The sequence below is a fragment of the Thermobia domestica genome, chromosome 17 (genome assembly GCF_964235325.1).
Source record: "Thermobia domestica chromosome 17, izTheDome1.hap1.1, whole genome shotgun sequence".
NCBI classification, from domain to species: Eukaryota; Metazoa; Arthropoda; class Insecta; order Zygentoma; family Lepismatidae; genus Thermobia; species Thermobia domestica.
Genome location: NC_137470.1, coordinates 123,575,284 through 123,599,967, shown reverse-complemented (window position 1 = coordinate 123,599,967; position 24,684 = coordinate 123,575,284). Strand labels below are relative to the sequence as shown.

Below are 24,684 nucleotides of genomic sequence, written 5' to 3'. Positions count from 1 at the left end.
TAGGTTCCACTACTCTGTTAACCCTCTTTTCAAGTCGGCAGTGGTTGAAATTAACCATGTCCGGCTTCAGTGTTAATAGCCATAGAGCTAAAAACGGTCAAGTGATAGTGAGAAACAATATTTTAGAATTCATTCAGCATCCGAAGAGTATGTTGTTTTGTCTTCCCCTGTAATCTACTATTCAAACTAGAAATAGTAGTAATTAAGCATTACCGGTTTGAATTGATCGCCATAAAACAAATACGGTAATATATAATGACAACCTGTGTTTATGAGTCGATTCCTCGTCTGAAGAAATATATGATCCTTAGCCACATCTGTCTACTGAAATCGGAAGGGGTAGAAAATTACTACTACTTTTGGTTTCAATACTGATCTTCATAGAGTAAAAAACTAAGAGATAGGGACAAGATTTTGTTTTTTATTATTTAGAATCGACTCAGTGCCCGAAGACCATGTACCATTTCCTCTTTTAACTCTGTGTTCAAACAGGAAGTGGTAGAAATGAATCATTTCCGGCTTTAACGTTGATCGCCACAGAACAGAAACGGTAATACATAGCGAGAAGCAGCTTTTTGATTACGGATTCAGTACCACAAGAATATGTTTCATGTCCAACTTTATTGATTTAGTGCAGTGGTTGTCAATCTAATTCCTATCAGGACCCTCATTTTATTACATCCTTTTGCCAACTACCCCCTTATAATTTCTGGTTTGCAATAAGTTTATATGGGAATTTTAATATACCTATTGCCGAGATCTCACGATATCCATCTTTTTCTTTAATAAGTAGAATACATTTCTTGTATATAGTAAATACAGTAACTTCCCTACAAGCGAATGGAATTAAACCAAATTTGGTCAGTTCATTCATATTACAAATATCGAAACTGATCCGTCATACTTTTTCAAAGTGGAGGCGGTTTGAAAATTTTAAAACTTCATAACTCCCATAATTTTAGGTCATATGATAAAAGATAGTGATTTCTATTTTTTTTTTTTTTTTAAACGTGGACAGTTGTTTAAAAAAAAAGTTATTGAGTACGTCTTGAAGTTGATGACTTGATAATGTGCGTCACGAAAATTGAACCGGATATGGCCGCACTAGTGAAATCACATCATGCTCAGATATCTCATTAGCTTTCTATTGTAATTGTATCTCAATATGCAGGTATGTTTGCGTTTGTATTTCTCTGCTATTTCAATATGCAATTCTCATTAGTTTCATATCTTACCTCTTTTATTGAAATTGATTTTTAAACAACTCTACATCTGTTGAAAATGTTTAGGGGGCCTTTTTTTCCCCTAACAGTATGTATAAAAATAAAAATATGCCTATCAGAACAAAATTCAAAATAATTTTTAAAAATATTTTCCGGTATTACATTGTAATTATATTTATTTCTTCCGCTTATCTTCGCGACTCCATGAAACCCTCTTGCGACCTCCAGGTTGAAAAACCATAATCTAGTGTAACCGAAAGATGCAAAAATGTAATAGCACTTCCGACTTGAATATTAATCTTTACAGAGCAGAAATGGTAAGATAGCAAGAAATGCTTTTTGGTATAGCTTTAGTGCCCAGGGGTTAACTTCCATGTCTAATCTTACCCCTGTATTACAGCAGGAAGTTACAGATCTACTACGTTTGGTTTTAGTATCGATTTTGCATATTTCGGAAATCTACTGTAGTCTCTCAATGTGAAACAAAAGTTTTGTTTTAATATACATAGTTTTAATATACACCTGGGTCATTCAACATAAAAAAAAAGGGTACGTTTATAAACTATACATACATGTGTAGTAGGGTACTTCGTCACCTCTCCACGTAATCCCTATTAAGACTCAGGCATTTGTCTCACTGTTGCACCAACTTGTCTAAACCGTTTTGAAAAAAAAAAAAAAAAAAAAAAACAGAACTCTTGCTATTTACCGCTCTCCTCACACTTCGCTTCCCTTCTTCATCAGTTGAGAGAAGATAATATCGCTCATGTAGAACCTGAACTCTTCTTCAGGGAAACGCAATTCGTCATAAGTGATCTGGTCTCCTCTTGACGATAACGCCCACCCCCACTCAGCACGCAAACAAGACACAAAATCGAAGAATTAGGATAAGGACAACTGCCCCACTCTTCATACAGCCTCAATTCAGCACAGAGTTACCTCCATCTTTTTTCGGTTTTGAAATAGATGAAGAAGTGAAGCGGGATGTAAGGACAGTACTAAATAGACAGAGGCCCTGATTTTGTCCAAAGGGTTTGGACAAATTGCTGCAACAGTGAGACAAATGCTTCAATCTCAATGGGGATTAGGTAGAGAGCTGAGGAAGAACTCATCTATTCATGCATGTATAGTTTACAAATGTATCTTAAAAAATAAATATTTTACAGTTTAGGGAAACTTATATATTGAACGATCCACGTAGTTAATATTTAATTGTGAAGTTCTATAGCACATTTACGTTATTTGCTATATTATTACTGTAGACAAAAGCGTCACGTTGGAATCTAAAAATATTTACGAGGTGCTACCCAAAATACCCGAGAATGTCATTGTAAAAATCAGAAAATTATAATTACATTCTAATGTCCTCCGTCACCTTCAAGTACTCCCCTCTGGCTTGTATGCAACGATCCCAGCATTGTTCCCACTTTTGGAAGTACTCTTAGAAGTCCGCAGGGTGAAGGGTGTTCAGGACCCGTTGTGATTCCTCTTGGATCTCTTCAATGGAGTCAAAACGTCGCCCTTTCAACGCGAGTTTCATCTTCGGGAACAGGTAGAAGTCGCACGGAGCACCAATACCATGTTGTTTTTGGCCAGAAATTCCCTCATAACGAGCGAGGTGTGCACGGGCGTGTTATCATGGTGCAGCAACCGGTCTTTCCTTTGCCACAGCCCTGGCCGTTTGCGCCGAGCATCTTCCCTCAGTCTCTTCAAAACCCCGCAGTAAAACTCCCCGTTGACATTCTGACCAGGTGCAACAAACTCCTTATGGACAATTACACGAATGTCTAAAAATATGATCAGTATCGACTTCATGTTGCTGCGAAACTTGTTGAGCTTTTTTCGGCCTTGGAGAAAATGACGTCTTCCATTGTGATGATTGCTGCTTCATTACCGGATCCTAACCATAGACCCATCACCTGTAATGACTCTGGATAAGGAGTTTGGGCACTCTTTAACTTTTTGTTGCAGATCAATGCACGTCTGATTGCTGAGGTTCTTCTGATCGATGCTAAGAAGACAAGGGACATATTTCGCTGCAATTCCTCTCATGTTCAGCTCATCAGATAGAATTCGATAATATATACCGCACGACAGTCGAAGTCTTTTACAGACTTCGTGAATTGTCAGTCTTCTGTCTTCGCGAATCACATCACGCACTTTCATGATCATTTCTAGTGTTGACGGTCGACCAGAATGTTTGTCATCATTAGAGTCCGGATTTTTATGGAATATCAACCCCCTAAATATGTACATAAATATGTAACAAAAATCGCTTAAAAATGTAAGAAATATGTAACATTATATAAGAATATGTAATATTACATGTGTTACATATTTATGAAAACGTAATATTAACACGCGTATGAGTATGCAATATTTAAACGAATTACAAAATAAAAAGGAAAATCTACTACACCAGCGTTTCCCAACCGGTGTGCCGCAAATGGACCGCTGGTGTGCCGCGAGAAAATTGGAACAAAATTATTAATTCTATAGCAACCAAATTGCAAGACATAGGGAAAAAAATGTATATTATTGTATTTTACATTACTATGAATTTCTACCATGGAAAAATTTACTGTAATTGTAATATTATTCTACACCTATTAATGTGTAGCAGACAGTATTTCGACTCGTACACATTTCCACGGTTAGCTGCTATGTTACGCTTCAATTGAGAGTCATACTAACACCGAGAAATGGAAACACTTGTATGGTACGCGTCAAGTAAACGTTCATTAAACACTCATTCGCACGTGAATGACAGAACAACACTTTGTTCAACAGCTGTGTTTTGACTTCGACGCATCGCAAGCTGTGTGATTGCAATAATATGCACCGGTTTTGGTTAAAACAGCAAAGTTAAAAGCACAAGACATTTGTTTGTTCGTTCGTTATTTAGTGATCTTAGTTCTTAGTGAAAGGTGGATACAGTTTTCGAAAAAGAAAGCGTATTTTTAAAAATCTGAGTCCTATATTTTATTGCAATTGCTTTCTATTTTAAAATTAGAATAAAAAAATAAGCATATTGAATTAGCATGGGGAGAAAACAGTGATCGAGCTTTCATCTCTGTGAGAAAGAGATCAGTAATCACAGAAAAAAAAATACCATGGTATTTTATATTTGCTAATAATAATAATAGTATCTATGAATGTGCCGCGAGAATTCAAGCTACACCCGTAGTGTGCCGCAAGTTGAAAAAGGTTGGGAAACGCTGTACTACACTTTATCCTGCTTAATGCAAATCTCCCAATGAAGTGAAATGTTTGAACAGCTGAGACAGCCATACGTCACTGACGTGACTGATTGCAGGATGATAAAAATCAGACGCGAATGAAGGAAGATGTGAATCGGCTAGAGAGAAACAGGAAAGCCCCGAGAAAGCAATGCATACGGCTTGTACGTCAGAAATCTCATGTGGTGTGGTGTGGTCCCGTTTCAAACCTAGAACCTTGTACACTAAATGCGCATCCGTCACCACGGCCCAATCTTGAAATGAATTATACGCAATATACAAATTTAAATACTAAAAGCAACTTAAGACGAAATGTATTGTTTTATATATATTTATTTCATCCAGGGAAAAGTAATCCTATATGTTTTAAACAATACCAGCTGAACTAAGATTGAAGAATATTTCCACTAATGAACATTTTTAATTTGAAATAAAGTACTTACGAAAGATGTGCTGCAGTTCAACTGTATGTAGTTGCACAATGGGTTACAAGGTACATTTCCAAATGATCAGAAGTAAAATTTTGCCGGCGATCGGATAAAATATTCTTGCATTCAGGGAATGATCTCTCCACATCACATGAAGTAACAGGAGCGTATTTCAACAGGGGGGTGTAGTTGGGGGAAATATTTTCAGGGGGATTCTTGTTTCACCACTGAGAATGTCACACACTGCCAATAGGCTGTCGTAACCCGGGTTTCTTTCCAACACTGCATTTAGTTTCTTTCGGACTTTTTCTCTTACATCTCAACACACACCTTGCAGCAATCTCTTTGCATCCTCTATGATTTACATGGATTCTGGAAGAGACCGCCCAACAGTCTCTAGCATTTTAATGCTTGTAGGTAGCCAACCAAACTTGCTGTCTATGTATACGATATTGCACGCTACTTTTGAGTCATTAAACAGTTTCTGAGCAATGCCAACTGACACAACAGACTCCGATGGAAATGAATGAACAACAGGCTTAATTTTTTTAAAATGTTCATTGTAGAAATGTACTGCCGGTATCCAAGTGCCCCATCGCGTTATCACAGGCTCCGGAGAAAGTGGCACATCTGGCAGTTGATCTCTGTAAACTTGAACACGTTGTGGTGCCTTAACAAACATTTTTTTCGTGGAAGAAACTAGTTGATTTTCTTCGCAAAAGTTGTCTCTCGCCTCTTCAGCAACGCGCTGAAGAGCATGGGCCATACAGGTGAAATTAATTAAGTGAGGGTAAAAAACTGTAAGTGCTCTAGCCGCTTTTAACATGTACGCTGCACTGTCTGTATAGAGAACAAGGACTTTTTCTTCCTGAACTTCTCCCAGCCACAATACTTCAAGACCATCGTTTACAAAGCGAGCAATCGTGGAATGATTCGTGCGTTCCAGCAATTTACTCGCAATGAGATAGGATTTAGATGGAGCATCTTCACTTAACTTTCCAGTCACTAAATTTGCTACATAACGTTCCAAAACGTCTGTTGTTTCGTCCACAGAAATCCAAATATATGAACTACCTATTTCTGCCCTAATGGTATCTATAGCTTCCCTATAACAAACTTCGAGATAACACTTTCGAAGAGTGGATTCATCAGGAATTCGACGGCCGCAGTACTTCTCCAGTAAAGCACTGTATTTTGTCACTTGAACTTTGTTCCAAGGAACGTTTGCTGCTATCATTGCTTGGCACAAGTCTGAAAAACTCACTCACTGAAGTATCTTGATGCATTTGTCAAGAGTATCTGTTTTTTTTTTTTTTTTTTTTTTTTTTTTTTTTTTTTTTTTGCAGTTCGCATATTTTTATTTCTTGCATGGAGTGCACTTCGTACATGTTGTTCTAACTGAGGTTTCACTGAACATCCAATTTTTTTATCACACACTTGGCACAACACCACTTTACCGTCCGTAGTAAACGCACCATCGATAGTTACCCACGACCACAATTTCATGGATAAAGTTGAGGCAACCGGAGCCATTTCTAACTTCGACGGTCAATACAGAACACGTGCGTTTTGCAACTGCAATACTAGAGCACTGTCCTCCTATCATTCAGTTGAACAAGCGAAGTTCTTTGAAAGCTTAGGTTACCTGCTACGATCTTGCCATTGACGTCAGCTTCTTGGAACGAACTCTTGCAGTAAATTCCTGGAAGCACACTAGCGTAGAGTTTTAACTTGAATTGCAGGATTTGCTTTCATCTTTTTTCCCGTCCGACCTCCGATAACAATCAAATAGACTTCATTTTAGGAATTTCCTGGCCAGTCGCCTTTCAGGCACGTGATCTGTCTTCCTCCAGAGTTGAGAATAAAGGGCGCTGCTAATGTACCCCGAAGGAAGGATTTTTACTTGTTTCCTCTTATATTACTTTTGTTATCGGCGAAAATTCTGCGAAACACGGATTGACCAAAAAAGAGAGAGAGAGATATTTCTCTTTCGGTAAAGAAACGAAAAGATAGACATGACGAAATTGAATCTAGATGCAAGCCTTGCACAGTTGGAGAGTTTATTTATTTTTTTTAAATTAAAATTTTAGTAAACGCAAAATTTTAAGACAGTTTTATGTTAAAAAAAAAAAGTAGAAACCATAGAAATATGTAATATTGGTCAAAATATGTAAAAATATTTAATATGAAACTTGAGTTGAAGCACCCTACAGGTGTGAATCACAAACATTTAAGGATTTGACGAACCTACATATGAAGGAAAAAATATGTAATTACATACGAATCCGGACGTTAGTCATCATCCATAGATTTGCGGCCTTGTTTGAAATTCTTGAACCACTCAAATGTTCTCGCTTGACTCAGTGCACTCTCTCCCAGGGCCGACTTATCCATATAGACAACCTAGGCGGCTGCCTGGGGCGGAAACATTTATGGGCGGAATGGCAGGCTTTTTATTTTTTTATTTATTTATTTATTTATTTTACGTGCAATTTATCAACATTTGCCAAAATGTATGTGCGCCAGTGCCCTATACATTTAGGGAGAGAAAGTTAATAAAAAATGGAATCACCCAAGATAGATTACTACTCACGTATATGGAGCAGGGGAACATCTATCTGACCATAGTACGTTTCCGTGTTCCTACTGTTCATTCTATGACTAAAGAAGATTTCTTGCATTATCTGAATATCTAGATTTTGCATGCTCGCAGAAATGTCACTGAACTAAAGTTTCCACATATGGTAGTCAATGGAAACTTATGGTCTGAAGCCCTACTTCAAGAATTATCCCTTCACATTCCTACCCGTGTAGCACCAAGTACCTTCCTCTTCCACCTTTCCTACCCTAGACTATTGATTATTCAAAGGTCCTTTGATAAAAGCATCAAATTTATATAATCAGATAACAATTGATGTGGACATTTCTTAAGCTACTCAACTTTTGACAGAATAATTACACAAATTCAAAATAACTAAAAATGAATTAAGAGACTTCTTTGCTTTGTCTTAACCATCTTTTGTTTTATATTTACAATAGACATCGACATGGTTTACATTACGATAAAACTTTAATTTCCTGTTGCCCTGTGGTTATATCAGTAAAATATCATTCCAAATGCCATAGCAATAAAAATGTTTTAAAAAATAATTGGCTTATATGTAGATTACTTATTACCAGGGAATCAAAGAAGTTCGTGAAGTTGTTGACCTTCCATTAATCATGCGCTCACAAAGAGGAAACGAAATGACGCAAGGAGCTGCCAAGGAATCTTGAGTTATTCTGACCATCGACTTTCAACAATATAGGCACGTTGCGCAAATACAGCAGTCATAGCTCGTCCAGTATCAAAGAAAAATGCAGGTATCAAAGCAGTCTATTCGCGTGTTTGTTGTATGACTTTAAAGTCGACCTGTCAGCTGCCACATCAAGTCACCGCATATGCCAGGCACTTGGGGAGAATTCCGTGAACGAATGCACCACCAATCATTGGTTCCAGACATTTCATTCAGGAGATGTGAGCCTTTCGGATGAACCTTGTAGTGGACGACCTCATGTATTAGATGACGAGACACTGAAAGGTAGTCATCGAGGAAGACACTGGTCTAACGTGTGATGAACTTGCAGTAAAGTTCCATGCTTCCGCTCAAATATTCAGTCTGCACCTGTATGGGATAGGGAAATCATACACGTTAAGGAAGTGGGATTCCTACGTCGGCAGCCAACAAGGAACAGTGAGTGACAACCTGTTTGCTCTTGCTCACTCGGCAGCTCAACATACCCATCTTCAATCGCTTGCTCACTGGTAACGAAAAGTAAGTCCTCTATGACACTTTTAAGTGAACCAGGTATTGGTTATCGCCGTGTGACCCAGATCCTCACTCCTCAAGACTACCTGTGCACCCACGAAAGTTTATGCTTTCGGTATTGCGGAATTGTCTGCAAGTGTTGCTCCTTCCACCTGGTCGGACCATCACTGCTGACCTCTACTCTCAGCAGCTGCAAACAGTGCACCGTGCATTGCAGGAGAAGGAGCTGGCATTGGTGAATCGCAAGGGTGTGCTATTCCTGCATGACAGTGACAAGTGATGTGACAAAGAGGATCCGGGATACCCTGCAGCAACTTAGCTGGGGGAAACTGTGCCATTCACCATATTCACTAGACCTTGCACTAAAACATTACCACTTGTTTCATTCCCTCGACAGCCACCTACGTGGGAGACCTGCGGAACGCACTCACGGACTTCTTTGCATCCACGACCACCTAGTTTTATCACTAGGGTATTGTGCAGCTGCACGAACGTTTGCAAAAGGTATTGGATGCTGGAGGAGATTACCTCGAAACCTAAAGGTACCTGTCGCCCACTTTATTGCTGTTTGTTTGTAACTGCTCTAGAACGGCAAAAACCTTTTCTGGTTACCTGGCAATACCATAGAGAGAGGCATTGGAAGTAAGTTTTATTTTATTTAATGCTTATACAAATGGTAACAATGTGACGAAAATGTCAGGGATGACAAGGCTTCACTTTGGTTTTGTTTTCGGGGGGGGGGGGAGAAGGAGTTTATGAGGGCACAGACACGTTTTTCGCTCAGGGTATTAAATATCCTAGAGTCGTCGCCCCTGCGCTCACCAAATGCGTCTTTCAGCATGCGGTGGGTTTTGGTTACAGTTTTCTTCAACTTAACACAGAACTTGATGCAAATCCATTGCTCCCTAACATCAGCCATTTGACAAATCGCAGAAGCACTGAAACACGTCCTGACACGTACAACTACAACTCACAATTCAATGCGCCAAAAATGACGCAACTTTATGGTGCAGTAGCAAGTATATGTACCTCGAAACATCTAGCGGAATGTCGTATTGCTGCTGGTTTGCCCGGGGAAAAAGAATTCTCGGATGTTGTGGGTACACCTCGTATTTTCTTCATTTATAAGCTTCATTACTTACCCTTATATAACCATTGGGAATGTTGACGTTCATTTAAAAAATCAAAAGATAATTGTTGCAGTAATCTTAATAACATTGTTCAACTATTTTAAAATATTGAAATTATTTTTTACAGAATGATTGCAGAGTAAATTATATTACATCTACATAATTATAATACTATTATATATGTATTAATATATATATTACAGGAACATTGTTTGAAAAGTTGCTTTAGAACATCATCGGATTCAAGCGGAAAGAAGAAGAAGAGAGTTCGATTCAATATACCTGAGGAAGAACCTGAAAAGGTAAAAAAAAAAAAAAAACTAGTTTATAAGAAGAAAAGTTAAATAACAGATTCCCTTAGAAAGCAAATTCATCATGGTTTCATTCTGGACTTCTGTTTCTACATCTTAAGCCTTTGGAGATCTTAAACCATGGAGTTGCTTAAGCAGACGATAACAATAAAATAAATGAATAAATTTGTAATAAAAATATTTGTGTGTTAATCAGTCAAGTAGAAAAGGTGTGTTAATCAGTCAAGTATGTAATGCGTGACACAGGAATTAGATTTTAAAGTTTCAAGGAATATTCCAGACGTCCTTTACAAGTTTGAAATAAATAAATAAATAAAAATAATAAATCAATCGGAAAATGCACATAATTTGCGAAAAAAAAAAACAGTGAATATATTATATACCTTTAGGGACTGATGAAACCAGCAGGAGTTCCATACTATCAGGTTAAGTGAATTCTGATGTAGTTTTTTTGTTGATGTTATTAATAAAAAAAAAAAGTCGTGGAACGAATCTATATTATAAAATTGAAAGTGACTATGTTTGTGACTCTTAATGTCTTTAATCGCCCGACCGATCTTGATCAAATTTTCTACATATATGAAGTTCGGGCCTGGGATGATTCTCATTATATCAGTTTGAGGTGCAACCTAGGAAAGGGGGGAAGACATTTAAAAATGATCGAAAATGACCGATATTAGTGTCGAATCTATAGTTTTCGAGGTTGCTGAATTGTACAGTGACACTTCCGATCCCCTTTACGTCCAAATTCAGCCCCGTAACTTGGGGAAGGGGAGAGAAATATGAAAATGATAGAAAATGTCCGATATCAGAAAGAGCTTTAGTATTAGTAAAAAGTGAGTGACTAACGGAACATATTACTATTTTTTCTTAATTTAACTCAGCGAAGCGGGTTGTTGATGCTGGTAAATATATAAAAACGAATCCCGCATCTACTCCATTGGTTTCGCATACTTCTACGTAATTGTAGGGAAGATACCATAGGCTGTTTAGAATTTTTTATGCGTATTCTGAGGGGGAGGACGAGAGTTTAAAGAGAAAAAAGTGGTTTAAAATTTATGTCAAAAATGTAGTATCTCGTAAGTCTCTCAAGTTAGGGAGATGAAACTTGGAAATAAATTACAGATTAAAAATAATTCAACATATGTCCTAGCGTTTTCCGAAACTCCCGCATCTAAGAGGGAGTACCTTTTTAGTGAAAACGGAAGTACTTGTTAAATAGAAAGTACGGGATAATGCACTAAACTTTCTCGATCACAAATTTCGTAAACTAAACCACGTTATCTTGCAGTTACAACTGAAACATTTGTTATTGAAAAAATACGAACAAAATCCTAGTTTTCAACAGGGTTTAAAAAATCACGATTTTTTTTTCAAAAAAATCATTTTTGTTGATTTTTTAAAAATTTAAATCGATTTTTTAAAATTTAAATCACTAGTACTTGATTTTTTTTAAAGAAAAGCAGTAAAATATAAATGTTCATTTTTGTTATTTCGTTTTTGATAAGTTATGGCGGTTTCCCAGTTTCTTTTAGTTAGGCTACAAAAGCAAAATTGGGGGTTTCCTCATATTTATGGTGTGTTTTCTGAAAGGTGTTTCTCATACCTGACAATTAGTCGGGAGCAGTACATCACTGTTCTCGTAACTTGTAACAGTGGGTGGTCACCTTGATCTCAGGAGTTCAAATCCTAATGATTAAACGAAAGAAAGACATTGGTTTATTATTATTATTATTATTATTATTATTATTATTATTATTATTATTATTATTATTATTATTATTATTATTATTATTATTATTATTATTATTGATCCGAATTTCAACTGCAAACGAGAAAGGATTTCATGCAAAGTGTAAAGTATGTGGCTCAGAAATGAAATATCTTGTCATCCAGTTGAAGAAACATTTATAAGTGTGCAAAGCAGAAGAACTAATGGAAGATTCTGGGGGTGACGAGAGTGACATTAAACATTGGCCAGTTTTGTTTAATGTATGTGAAGAATCGATCAAAAATAGACAAAACGATACAATAGAAAGCGAAAAATGTAAATATTAAAAGAAATGTAGGACACGTGGTCCAAACTCTCAAGCCGATGTCTGTTGCATTGGACAGAATTCAAAGAAATGAAACAACAATATCTGACGCTATAGAAATATGGAAGTGTCTTCATGAAGAGTTAAAAGACGCACTCCAAGACGAAGAAATAGAAAATAAATATGAAAATAGGTATACGGAAGCATTAACACCTTCCTATTTCTTGGCTTACCTTCTCAATCCGAAACAGCGAAAATTCAAATTACCTGCCGAAGGAAACGATTTAGCTTTGAAATTTGCAGAAGCTTGTGGTGGTACTTTGATTTTATACAATCTAAAATACGAAATTGTTTAAGCACCGATAAAGCCTCTAAGTTAGTTTTTCTTTTTAAGCAACTTAATCAGAAAAGAATTTAAATATGCTCGTATAGAAAAATTTGCATTGCACTGCAAAATGAGTATATAGCCTATTTTATATTTTTGTTTATAAAATGAATAATTTTTTACACTCATCTATTTTTACTATATCGTAATAAATATCTTAGCTATATATAAAACTACATGAGCTGACATAAATTAAAGGGGTACTTCCGGTTGACGTGGAAGTTGAAATTTAGCGTCATTGTAGCTTTCCGAGACTAACCGACAGGAAAATTGCTAAAAGTGAATATTTTTAATGTTTAGGGGGTGTAAAGGGGCGATGAAAAATTCCGCACGTTATTTAAATGGTCCTTTTTTTTCTTTTTTGAGCTATAATCTATTTTAGGTACTTCGAATTGGAATAAAAAATTGAAATTCTGTATGCTTATACGTTTTCCTTAGCGTTAACTAAGTAAATCGCTAAAAGTAAAAAATTCCAACTGTAGAGTGGTTTTATAGGGAACTGAAAAATCTTTCCCATGTTATTTATATGGTACATTTTGTACACCCCAGAATGTTTAGGCACTTCCGGCAGGATTAGAATGATGAAATTTCGCATGATTTTAGCCTTCCGGGCCTAACCTACAGGAAAATTGCTAAAAGTGAATATTTTTAGTTTTTAATGGGTCTAAAGGGGGGATGAAGAAATTCTCATGTTATTTAAATGAGCGTTTTCTTGGGATATAAAATCTTATCTTTTAGATAGTTGAAATAGGAAAAAAAAAAACTTGAAATTTGGTAGAATTGTGGATCTAAGAGATGCGAGGCCGTAGGCCGAGCAAACGCGGGGGACTGGTGGCGGAGCCCCCAGCTAGTCTATATATTAAAATGCTAGGCGTATATGTTTGTCTCCAATCCTTTCGAAAATGAAATCTCGAAAACCACAAGTACTAGAAACGTTCCGTTTTTACTGGTCGATTCCAAATTTTGTGTAGATTGTCCAGTACCAATTGAATATCAAAAAATAGAAAACATGGCCGTTATTTCTTTATTACGTTCCTTAGGAGTACACTGGAAGTGTTGAAATTTTAAAAAAATAAAGCAATCATATTCTGTGAGTTATACATTCCAACATCACGTGTTTGCATATAGGGGCTGTATAACTCACAGGCGTTTGTTTCATGGCCAAATTGTGATAAGAAATGAAGGATAACTATTTCTCCAGTCTAAGACGCATCTTTATTGTTTGGAGTGTGTTGCCCAATGAACACCATATATCTCTGACATTATGATTGTGTGTATAATGTATTTGCTTATAACATACTGCATGCAAGAAAAAAGAAAACACTGATCATACATGAATTAGAAACTCGAACCGGAAGTAGGCTCAAATCTTGCAAATGGTGCGAGATATTAAAAAAAAAAATCCTTTATGGTACCCTTTACCGATTTTTATCAAGATGTCTTTCACTTGTGTCTGTAAAGGGACATGTACAGTTGTTGTGAGGAATGACAAGGAGATTCATTCTTATATGTGAATGATGCGCTGTATAGAGAGCGCAGGTTCTGCTAGTCTTTTTATATAATGTTAATCAGTGTCGTTTTAAATAATACCATGTGTTCATATTTCGTGTACGCACTTACATTTACCTACGGAAGAGGAATAATCGCTAGATGTATTGTATAGGCAAATATGTAATTTTAATTTGATACACATCACTATCTTTCGCTTAAAAACTGTAAATGTATTCAAGGTATATATATACGAGGCGTGTTTTTAAGTAAGGTCCGTTTGAACATAAGTACACAACGAAAGGTTATTTCAAAAACGTAAATGTATTTTCAGAAAGTACATACTTTACTCTATTTTTCGACATAGTTGCCAAGTTTGTTCAAACACTTATCACACTTCTCAACCAATTTCAAAATACCCTCTTCATAAAAACTTGCCGCCTGCTCCGGTAACCAAGAGTTCACTGCCGTTTTCCCATCGTCATCATCATTGTAACGGTTGCCGCTGAGGTGTTGTTTGAGGTCAAGGAACAGATGGTAATCGCTCGGCGCAAGATCAGGACTGTATGATGGGTGGTCTGAAACTTCCCAGCCCAAACTGTCCAACAAATCGCGGGGCTGACCTGCAGTGTGAGGTCTTGCATTGTCATGGAGAAGGACAATGCCCTTTGTCAGCATGCCTCGTCGTTTGTTTTGAATCGCTCTGCGTAGCTTTCTCAGGGTTTGGCAGTATGCTTCTGCATTGATAGTGGTTCCTCGTTGCATGAAGTCGACCAACAAAACACCATGCCTATCCCAAAACACCGCCACCATGATTTTGCGCTGGGACAGAGTCTGTTTGGCGTTCACATTTACAGGCGAGTGTGTGTGTCTCCATTCCATGCTCTGTTGCTTCGATTCGGGCGTGATATGCGAAACCCATGTTTTGTCTCCAGTTACGATCTGACTCAAGAAGCCGTCACCTTCTTCGTGATAACGAGTCAAGAACTTCATCGCACACTCAAATCTTTGGTTTTTGTGGTTCTCTGTCAGGAGTTTCGGGACCCAACGGGAGCACAGTTTCCTAAACTTTAGGTGTTCAGAAACAATTTTGTAAAGCACTGATCTCGACACGTGAGGAAATTCGTTTGAGAAACCTGTTATTGTGAAGCGCCTGTTCTCACGAACCCTCGCCTCACCTGAAGCCACCAAATCGTCTGTAATCGAAGAAGGGTGACCGGAGCGGTTCTTATTATAGACGTTGTCACGACTATTTTTGAATTCTCGTACCCACTTACGCACTTTGCTTGCACTCATAACAGTATCACCGTACACTTCGTAAATCTGTCGATGAATTTCTGCAGCAGACAGGTTTCTTGCTGAAAAAAAAAACGCATCACTGAGCGAACCTCACACGCGGCGGGCGACTTGATAGTCTTAAACGTTGTGAAAGCACAGAACACAACCGTACAGGTCAGCTACAGAGCTGAAACTGAGCACAGTTGTTCCCGAGCCATGCCGGTACACGACGCACACGCTTGTTGCGGTATGCGCGCGAACTACTAGTGTCTACAACAAAACGGACCTTAGTTAAAAAACACGCCTCATATACATATATATATATATATATATATATATATATATATATATATATATATATATATAGAGAGAGAGAGAGAGAGAGAGAGATAAAATATGTGTGTTTTTTTTATATACATACATAAATAATTTCAAGTTATCTACACTGAGTATGATCAACATAATACGTGGTAAGTAGTTTAGTAGTTAGTAGAAAGTAGTTTAGCACAGGACGTAGACGCTGCCATAAACGAACAGCTTGTAGTCAAAAATGCCATTTCTTAAAAATATATTTTTCAATGTTCTTATTAATAATTTATTAATAATTTTGCAGTTCTGGTAAAAAAAAAAAAAAAAAAAAAGGTATGTGATATACATATAGATTAGCAAACATGATATGTAAAATTCTGAACTGAAAATTGTGAGTATTAAATTCCAAATTATTCATTGCCATTTACAATGAATCCTACATTGTAAAAATTCTTGGCCCAGGAATTTTAATTTTAAAAAAAAACATGGTTTAAACTTGCATCCTACCTGATCTTAAAATATATGAGCTACGAACTAAATAAATGGAACAGCAATGACGAGGTTGGCTAATGTTAATTTTAGATACCTTACTTATATGGTATTGTCTGACAGCTATCTATTAATAAGGGAACAAACACGATTAGTGATTATAATTCGTCACATTATTTAATGATCAGTAATATAACATTCTAAGAAGTACGGAAATCTGATCTTAATAGGTCAGTATGTATCTTACTTGAATCATAAACTAACTTTCATCACTACATATAAACCAAGTAATCTATTAAGAACATTCCTTCTGAATATCCTATTAACTGACATCACTGCCGCTACACAGTACGAATTAAGATACAAATTTTAGATTTAAATTGGGTTAGAGTTTCAGAGTGCTCAAAAGTACTACATTTTGTTTCAGTTTAAAGAAAAATAAATTTGATTTAAATCATTGATTTTTTTAAAAAATCATGTGATTTAAATCATGACTTAAATCAATTTGATTTAAATCAAACAACCCTGGTTTTGAATATTTTCATAATTTAATTACGCAACATTATAGGTTATTAATGGAATATTTATTCACGAAATATAAAGAAAATCGTCTGTCGTTTGTGAAAAAATATCCCAAAGGAAACACCCCCAAGACTGAACTACCCCTTATTGATTGTTTCATGAGATACGAAATATTGTGTATTATGAGGTCATTAATAGAATTTTTATTTAAGAAATGTGAACGCAATTGACTTAAACGTTTTTGAGAAGTTCGAAAAAATTCACTCTAAAGAGTAAGCTACCTTTTGTGATTGATTTTGGGAGAAATGAGTAATGCCACATTATCAGATTGTTAATGACTTTTTGAAACATGCGTAACCAAGCTTATCGTTCTGTGATTCTCGCATTTCCCACTACGTACTGTTGCCGGTATTGCCACTATCTTGCTCGTCTGGAAATCTCTAGAAACCTGCCTTTCTCCATAAACGTTGTTAATTAATTTATACAATTTCTCCTGAACTTCCTGTCTCTCACTTTGTAAGATTTCTGCTGGTGTCTCATCTACACCTGAAGCTTCCATGGTTTAGGCCTTGTAATACTTCGTCGCACTCGGATCTGAAGTTTGCTGTTACCATCTCTTCTAGTTTCTCCATGTTTTCTAATTCTTCTTATTGCTTGTCCCTTTCATATAACTTTCCTAAATATTTCTTCCATATTTTCACTTTATCTCCAGCTTCAGTTATGGATCTTCTTTATATTTTAGTTCATTGGTCTTTGGTCTGTGGGTTGAAGTTCATCTTAATTTTCTTATAAGGTTCATCTTCTCAACTTGTATTCATATTCTTTTCTGTTTCTTCACTTGTTGTCTTATCCAGTTCCCCTTCGCAGGTCTACATTTACGATTCTAATAGTTAACATAAAACCAAAGTATACCTTCGTAAGTTTAACACAGGTGAATATGTACACCTGGTGCCGAATATAGGAAATAAATGTCAAAATATCCCTTTGTTGACTTTCATGGAAAGCTGGGAAACTTCGTGTTCGGAAGAAAGGAGAAAGCGTTAATTCGTCCTAGCTAGTTGCCCTTCTGTATGAACTTGAAGACTGATTATATGGGCAGACGTCCTTTGGCAAATTATGACTGTATGGAATTATGCGAAACAGAATCAGCACGTATATTCTGACCCGAAGGTTCCTACTCTACTGATAATCTACTAGTAGTAGGGCCGTACTGCCAATTCATTTTAATTTAATATTACTAGCTGAACCTGCGCTGTCTACTCAGCGCATCGTACTGTTATGACCATGAATCTCCTTACTCACACAAGTAAAGGATAGAAGACTCACAAAGGAAGTGAATTGCTATGTATAGATGTTGGAGTGAGTTTGTAGCAAATTTGTAGAAGTAACACGATGTCAAGTGGAATTTTTTTTTTTCTAATAAATCCATACCCGTCCAAGTACGCCTAACTGCGTCTCTTGAGACCTTGAAGTTGCCAGCATGCAATAGGTTTTGCCATTCTGATTTAAGCAAAGCGCTTGCAATGTTCGTCAACCCGCCAAACGTAACTTCTCTACTGGTTGCCTAACACCGTAGTTTCGGACTGCAACAACGTTAATCTTATGGGCTCAAAATGGCCCCTAAAATATTGAATTGAACAATAACGGCACGGTTTTTGAAAATTTGAATGAGAACTGGACAATCTACACAAAATTTGGAATCCACCAGCGAAAACAGCACGTTTCTAGCAGGTGTGGTCTTCGAGATCTCATTGTCGAAAGGATTGGTGACAAACATATATATATATATATAGACTAGCATTTTAATATATAAACTAGCTGAACCTGCGCTCTCTATAACAGCGCGTCATTCACATATGAGAATGAATCTCCTTGTCATTCCTCACAACAACTGTACATGTCCCTTTACAGACACAAGTGAAAGATGTCTTGATAGAAATCGGCAAAGAGTACCATAAAGGAAAGATTTTTTGGGTTATTATTTTTAATATCTCGCACCATTTGCAAGATTTGAGCCTGCTTCCGGTTGAAGTTTCTAATTCAAGTATGATCAGTGTTTTCTTTTTTCTTGCATGCAGTATGTAATAAGCAAATACATTACACACACAACTATAATGTCAGTGATATATGGTGTTCATTGGGCAACACACTCCAAACAATAAAGATGCATCTTAGACTGGAGAAATGGTTATTCATAGTTTTTTTTAAATCATAATTTGGCCATGAAACAAAGCCTGTGAGTTATACAGCCCCTATATGCAAACACGTAATCTTGGAATGTATAACTCATAGGATATGATTGCTTTACATTTTTAAAATTTCAACACTTCCAGTGTACCCCTAAGAAACCTAATAAAGAAATAACAGCCATGTTTATATATATATATATTCAGTTGGAACTCGACAATCTACACAAAATTTGGAATCGACCAGTGAAAACGGAACATTTCTAGTACTTGTGGTTTTCGAGATTTTATTTTCGAAAAGATTGGAGACAAACATATAAGCCTAGCATTTTAATATATAGACTAGCTTTTGACTAGCTGGGGGCTCCGCCTCCAGACCCCCACATTTGCTCGGCCTACGGCCTCGCATCTCGTAGGTATCATCCTTTGCATCAAGAGTGAATTTTGTGCATTTGCTCTTTAATTACATTTTCTGAATTTGGCACAGCTGGGGGCCTCGCCTTCTGACCCCCACGTTTACTCAGCCTCGGCCTCGCACCTCTTAGATTCACAATTCTACCAAATTTCATTTTTTTTTTCTATTTCAACTATCTAAAAGATAAGATTTTATATTCCAAGAAAACGCCCATTTAAATAACATGGGAATTTCTTCATCTCCCCTTTAGAGCCCCTAAAAATTAAAAATATTCATTTTTGGCAATTTTTCTGTCAGTTAGTCTCGGAAAGCTACAATCATGCTAAATTTAAACTTTCCACGTCAACCGGAAATGCCTCTTTAATTTATGTCAGCTCATGTAGTCTTTTTCAGGAAATGTTCGTGTTTTACTTTATTATTTTCAATTCATGTAATGGCGGAAAGAATTGATATTTAGTATTTTATGCTTAATCTTGTAAATACAAGTTTCTGGAGCTGTTTTTAACACTGATTTGTAATATTTTAGAATGCTTGACGATGTGATTGTAGTAGTCATTAAGTTTCGTTTTTTTATTATTATTATTTATTTTCTCTTTGGTTATGTAGTATAGTGTAGTTTAGAATTTTCCTAATGCATCTTTTGTAACTGGTTTATGACAGTTCGTAAAAAAAAAAATCATCGTTTATTTGCCCCATCTTTGGTTTTTCAGCAGTAGAGGACAGTCTTGCATCTCTTCCTACGTTCATTATATCACGATAATAGGTTATATAGTGGTAGTACTACTGTTAGTGAATTCGCAAATTCTAATATATACAGAAATATGCGAATACCTTTATAATATGCACTAACCTTTAAAATATCAATTTCCATTGGGCATATGAACTTTTTAAATTCCGAGTCCTAATTGTTAGTATTCATCAATATTTTGTGCCACAGTATATATCAGAGCTATGGTAACATTTGTGTGGTACAGAGTAAGAAAAATGGATAATTTTCTCTTGCGAATGCGCTAATATTTCACGAAGACTAACCTTTTTAACATTGTCAAGAAATTTATTACAAAAAAAAAAAAATGTAAATAATATGTTGCTACCTGTTATTTTGTTTCTTTATTTCTTCCAAATTTTCGAATATGAAGTAGTGAGATGGTAAAGCAGGAATTGCCGAGGTCTTGAGTCAGAAAAAACTTATTTTGAAATAATAATAATAATAAAGTTTTGAAACCCCAATTAATTTATTGCGTAACTATTGTTTATTATGCTAGAGTGAACAATTTGACATCCTTCTATGACAACGTATGAACCCAGTGCTTCGTAATGTCATTACGTAACTTGGTAATAGTTAAATACTTTTGCGTGTTTTCTCGGGGTTGTCCCGTTCCTCCAACATTCACATTCCCCCAATTATTTTATGGTCATTCACTTTCATTAATCATCCGTCTCCTTTAGGCTAAAGGGCATAACGTGGGACGTTAAACTAAAAATTTCATTTGGGGCGTTCAAACGTTTTGTACGTCTGTTGTTTCTTGAGGATTATTAATTATCCTTAAACATCACATTCTGCTGTAAAAATATTTTGTACGTAAATTCGGTAAACGTAATGACGTGTAAATGCTTTCAGCCCATCTGTTAGTTTTCAGTATAAGATATTACCATCGGCGTGACTTCTACGGGACGGAAAAGCCAATCCTTTGAGATCCGTCTAACCTAAGGATTCTGAAGACAGCTCCAACAGGCTTAATATTTTACGACTTACATATACATATAATAAAATCTTGGTAGAACATGAAAGTTTTGAGAAGTTGGTTTCTTTGGTTGTTTTGTTTGCAGTTTAGCGTCCCGTTCAGCACTGAGGCTATGTGAGACGTGGTGGTATAGCTTAGTGTGGTATTCTAATTGTACTAATTCCCACCGGAAAAAAACACAGGTCTCCTGCGCCGAAGGCATGTACCTACGAGGAAATTCTGGTTATTTTTGTAATACAATTGATACTTAGCTATAGATAATGATCATCAATAAGTAATAGAGTAGGCATTTCTTGACAGATTTCACGAATTCTTCCGTATTATTCCACTGGACCTGGTTTCTTGAGTTCCAGTAGTATATTAGTAATACAATAATTCAGCCGCAAGTTTTTCACGAAGGATTCTTGAATAATTGTTCCCTATGAATAACAGAATAGCTTACAGTATTTAGATACGAATAGTGGTAATTTCTTGTGTTGTTGGTAGCAGTTTATTTTTTCACATGATAAGGCACCTTGTTTGCTGCCGCGTGCCTTGTATTTAGCAATCATGCTTTTATTCGCAAAATTACTTTTCCTGTTTTTTTCACTTTTGTCTGTTTGAAGTATAAACTTGGCAGTATCAATATCACTTTAATATAATTCGGAACTTAATAACCAAAATTTTTTGCTTAATGTAGTCGTAACAAGGTTTGTGTGATAAATATGCGTAAGTACGCTAATAATTGGCGATTACCATAGCACAAGCAGCATATTATGTTACTGTATCACTCTATGATAAAAATTTGTTTTGGTTACTTTTCATGCTCTCATATATAAGATACTAACGGTTTATTTTGATTTATAGGTTAGCGATTTGTCGGAATCCGAAGAGGGAAACTAAGAGCAACTAATCGACAGTAAGCCCTATTTCTGCCTCGGTCTAGCGTAGCCTTTCTGGTCTGCGTTTCTTTGCCTGAAGCAAGGAGAGAACATTTTTTTTTCTTTTAAATATAGCTTTAAAAATAAACTAGTTTTATTTTTTAAAAAGTTCATTATGATATGTTAATATTTGTAAAATTATGTTTTGTAAACACATTTTTAAAATTGCTTGTAGACTCAAAAAAACTTTATCTACAATGGCAGTAAATTGTTTTACGTTAATTAAATATGTGTATGTTTTCGTTTATTTTAGGCTGTAAAATGTGTGTTGTTTAAAAATAGTGAAGTTACCATTGTAACGAAGCAGGCTCTGACTATTATACTCTGTTACTACAATCAGAATACCAGATATGGGCATTCGTGTTTTTCTTCGATTTTTTAGGGTTCAGTGATTTCAGAAGTTTAGTATTTGGGAAGGAGAGAACAATGGTATTTTTTTTTCAATACTATCCATATAACTATCCGCCCGGCTGGATCTGTATTCTGTGCCTGGCTCGGCTCGACCCGGCACGTAACCGGCCTGATAACAACCAAGTCTGATAATTCAAGTTAATCCTTCAATATTCAATGGAAAATGGGGAAAATTGTGTGAAAGGTTACCCAAGGTTTGCTTTCTATATCCTTATTCTGTCTGTCTATTTTTTATCTGTGCTTGCTCTGTCCAGTCATGTTTATCATATAATACAGCTCATGGACGTAAAAGTCTTATACTACACTCATTAGTGCGTTACGAGTAACACAGAAGATAGGTAAAACTGCCACACTGCTAATACTACTATTGCTATTACGAGTACCAGTGCTAACTCCACCATTGCTGCCACTGCTACTATTACTACTACTACTACTACTCATTACTATACTAATATGACAGTGAATACCATTACTGCTATTACTAGTAATACGAAAACAGTACGAATACTAATACTACCACTACGTGTACTATTAATACTACTGCTACTATTACTACTGTTACTAACACTACGACTACTATTACTATTACTACTTCTACAATTACTATTATTATTAATACTACTGCTGCTAGTATTACTGCTACTACTACTATTATTACTGCTATTATTAACACTACTACTGCTGGTACTAATACTACTACTACTAAACCACCATGAAAAATACTATCACTGACACTATTTCTACCATTACTACTATTTTGCGTAACACTTTTCAATATAAATTCCTCCGAGATTAGCTGCCATCAGTAAAAAAACGTTTTTGATTGCGTTAGTAAGGTAGTTACATATCTCAAAAGGTCTGGATTGGTAACCCGGCTGCCACACACTATTAACCAAGACACTGAGGTAAGATGGAACCCTAAACTACCATGTTGAAATCTGTGGATTCGCGGGTCGTCGACATCCGGCGGATACTAGAAGAGCACAAAGAAGATCAGTGCTTAGATTGTCTTGATGAGTCCTTAATGAAAGAAATTACTTAGAAGATTTCTAGGATATCACCAAAGCACTAGAAGCAAAGAAAACTAACAATGCATTTGATACCGGCTTTGTTTGAAAGACTAAACGAACTTTGCAAAGTTAACAGTGAAGTTGATTCCAATGATATGTCGCAGCTTAAGGTTCGGTTGGAACAGTTTCGCAATGAGAAGGTCGACATTAGTATGGATCATAAAGTGGAGACCTTCAGCCCCAACTACCGTCATCTCCGAGCAATGTCTGTAGATGAGGAATTATCTGTCCACACAGAAGTACGTCGTCTCATTTCGTCAGAGTCATCTGTTGTTGGCTTCTTTGATTCCCTTGCTAAGGATAGTAGCTCAAGCAAACACGGTTTGGAGCCACCTACCAAGAAGAATAAATTAATGGAATGGAAGGATGGACCTTCAATTTCTGGTGCATTTGACAATGAAGTAGATATTTACCTCAACATGCCATCATGTACAAGTGGTGCGCATTCCCGAGCTTTTATTGGGTACCTCTACTAGACGGATATCACCCCAAAAAACCAACTAGATATGTGTCAATTGTTGAGGAACCGTGCAACTTCTAATGCTACTGTGATATTTTGCGTTGCAGATTTCTAAAAGGTCAAAAGTATTTTTTAATTAACTTCGCTGCAGTGCACCTTCAATAATACTGACCCAGAAAACTTTGATGTTATCCATGACAGTTTTGCAAAATCAAAACCTTTGGTATGCTATAGAAATTATAGGCATTTTGTATCAGAAGTTACAACATCCTCTGATGAAGTCTTGAAGATACAAATGTGGCAGAGCATGAGGAAAATATTGACGAGGCAGGTTCCCAAATCTGAATGCTGAACACAGTTGGCAGCGAGTTCAGTGTTTTTTCTAGGTGTACGTTTCTCCTCGAAGTTGAAACATCGCCCTGCGCAGGATCTAAGATATACTAAATAGTGTCCAACTGTGGCCTCAACTCAGGAAAAGTGAAAGAGATTTCACTTTTGAGCACATCATTTATCTTTAAAAAGAGGATACAGCCAGTTTTTTTAAAAAATATCATAATTCAATGTATGGCTTACATCCACTATTTTGAACCCGAGACAAAACCGATTTGAAAACAGTAGAGAACACACCTCATCTCCTCTCTAAAATACTAAGTGAGAATAGAATGTTCGAAGTAAGGTGATGGCCAAGGTATTATGTAACTAAGTGCATTCTTGTGCGATGCAATTGATTCAAGTAAGCGGTGATACTATTGAGAACTATTAAGACTTTTAAGTGAAAAAAATATGTGAGATCGTCGTGGAAACCTATCTAAAATGGTTCTGATACACCA

At 36.3% G+C, this 24,684-nt stretch overlaps 1 protein-coding gene across 5 annotated transcripts in view; it reads left to right on the top strand.

Annotated features, from left to right (window-relative positions):
• The window catches only part of LOC145674318 (sister chromatid cohesion protein PDS5 homolog B-B-like), a 271,993-nt gene extending 249,861 nt beyond the window's left edge, over positions 1 to 22,132 (top strand). For all 5 annotated transcript variants that reach the window (XM_081744213.1, XM_081744214.1, XM_081744217.1 and 2 more), the window contains 2 exons: positions 10,033 to 10,131; positions 21,840 to 22,132. In XM_081744213.1, the coding sequence (XP_081600339.1) occupies positions 10,033 to 10,131; positions 21,840 to 21,875 (135 nt within the window). In that variant the 3' untranslated portion in view covers positions 21,876 to 22,132. The remainder of the gene's footprint in view (positions 1 to 10,032; positions 10,132 to 21,839) is intronic.
• Positions 22,133 to 24,684: the final 2,552 nt, after the last annotated feature.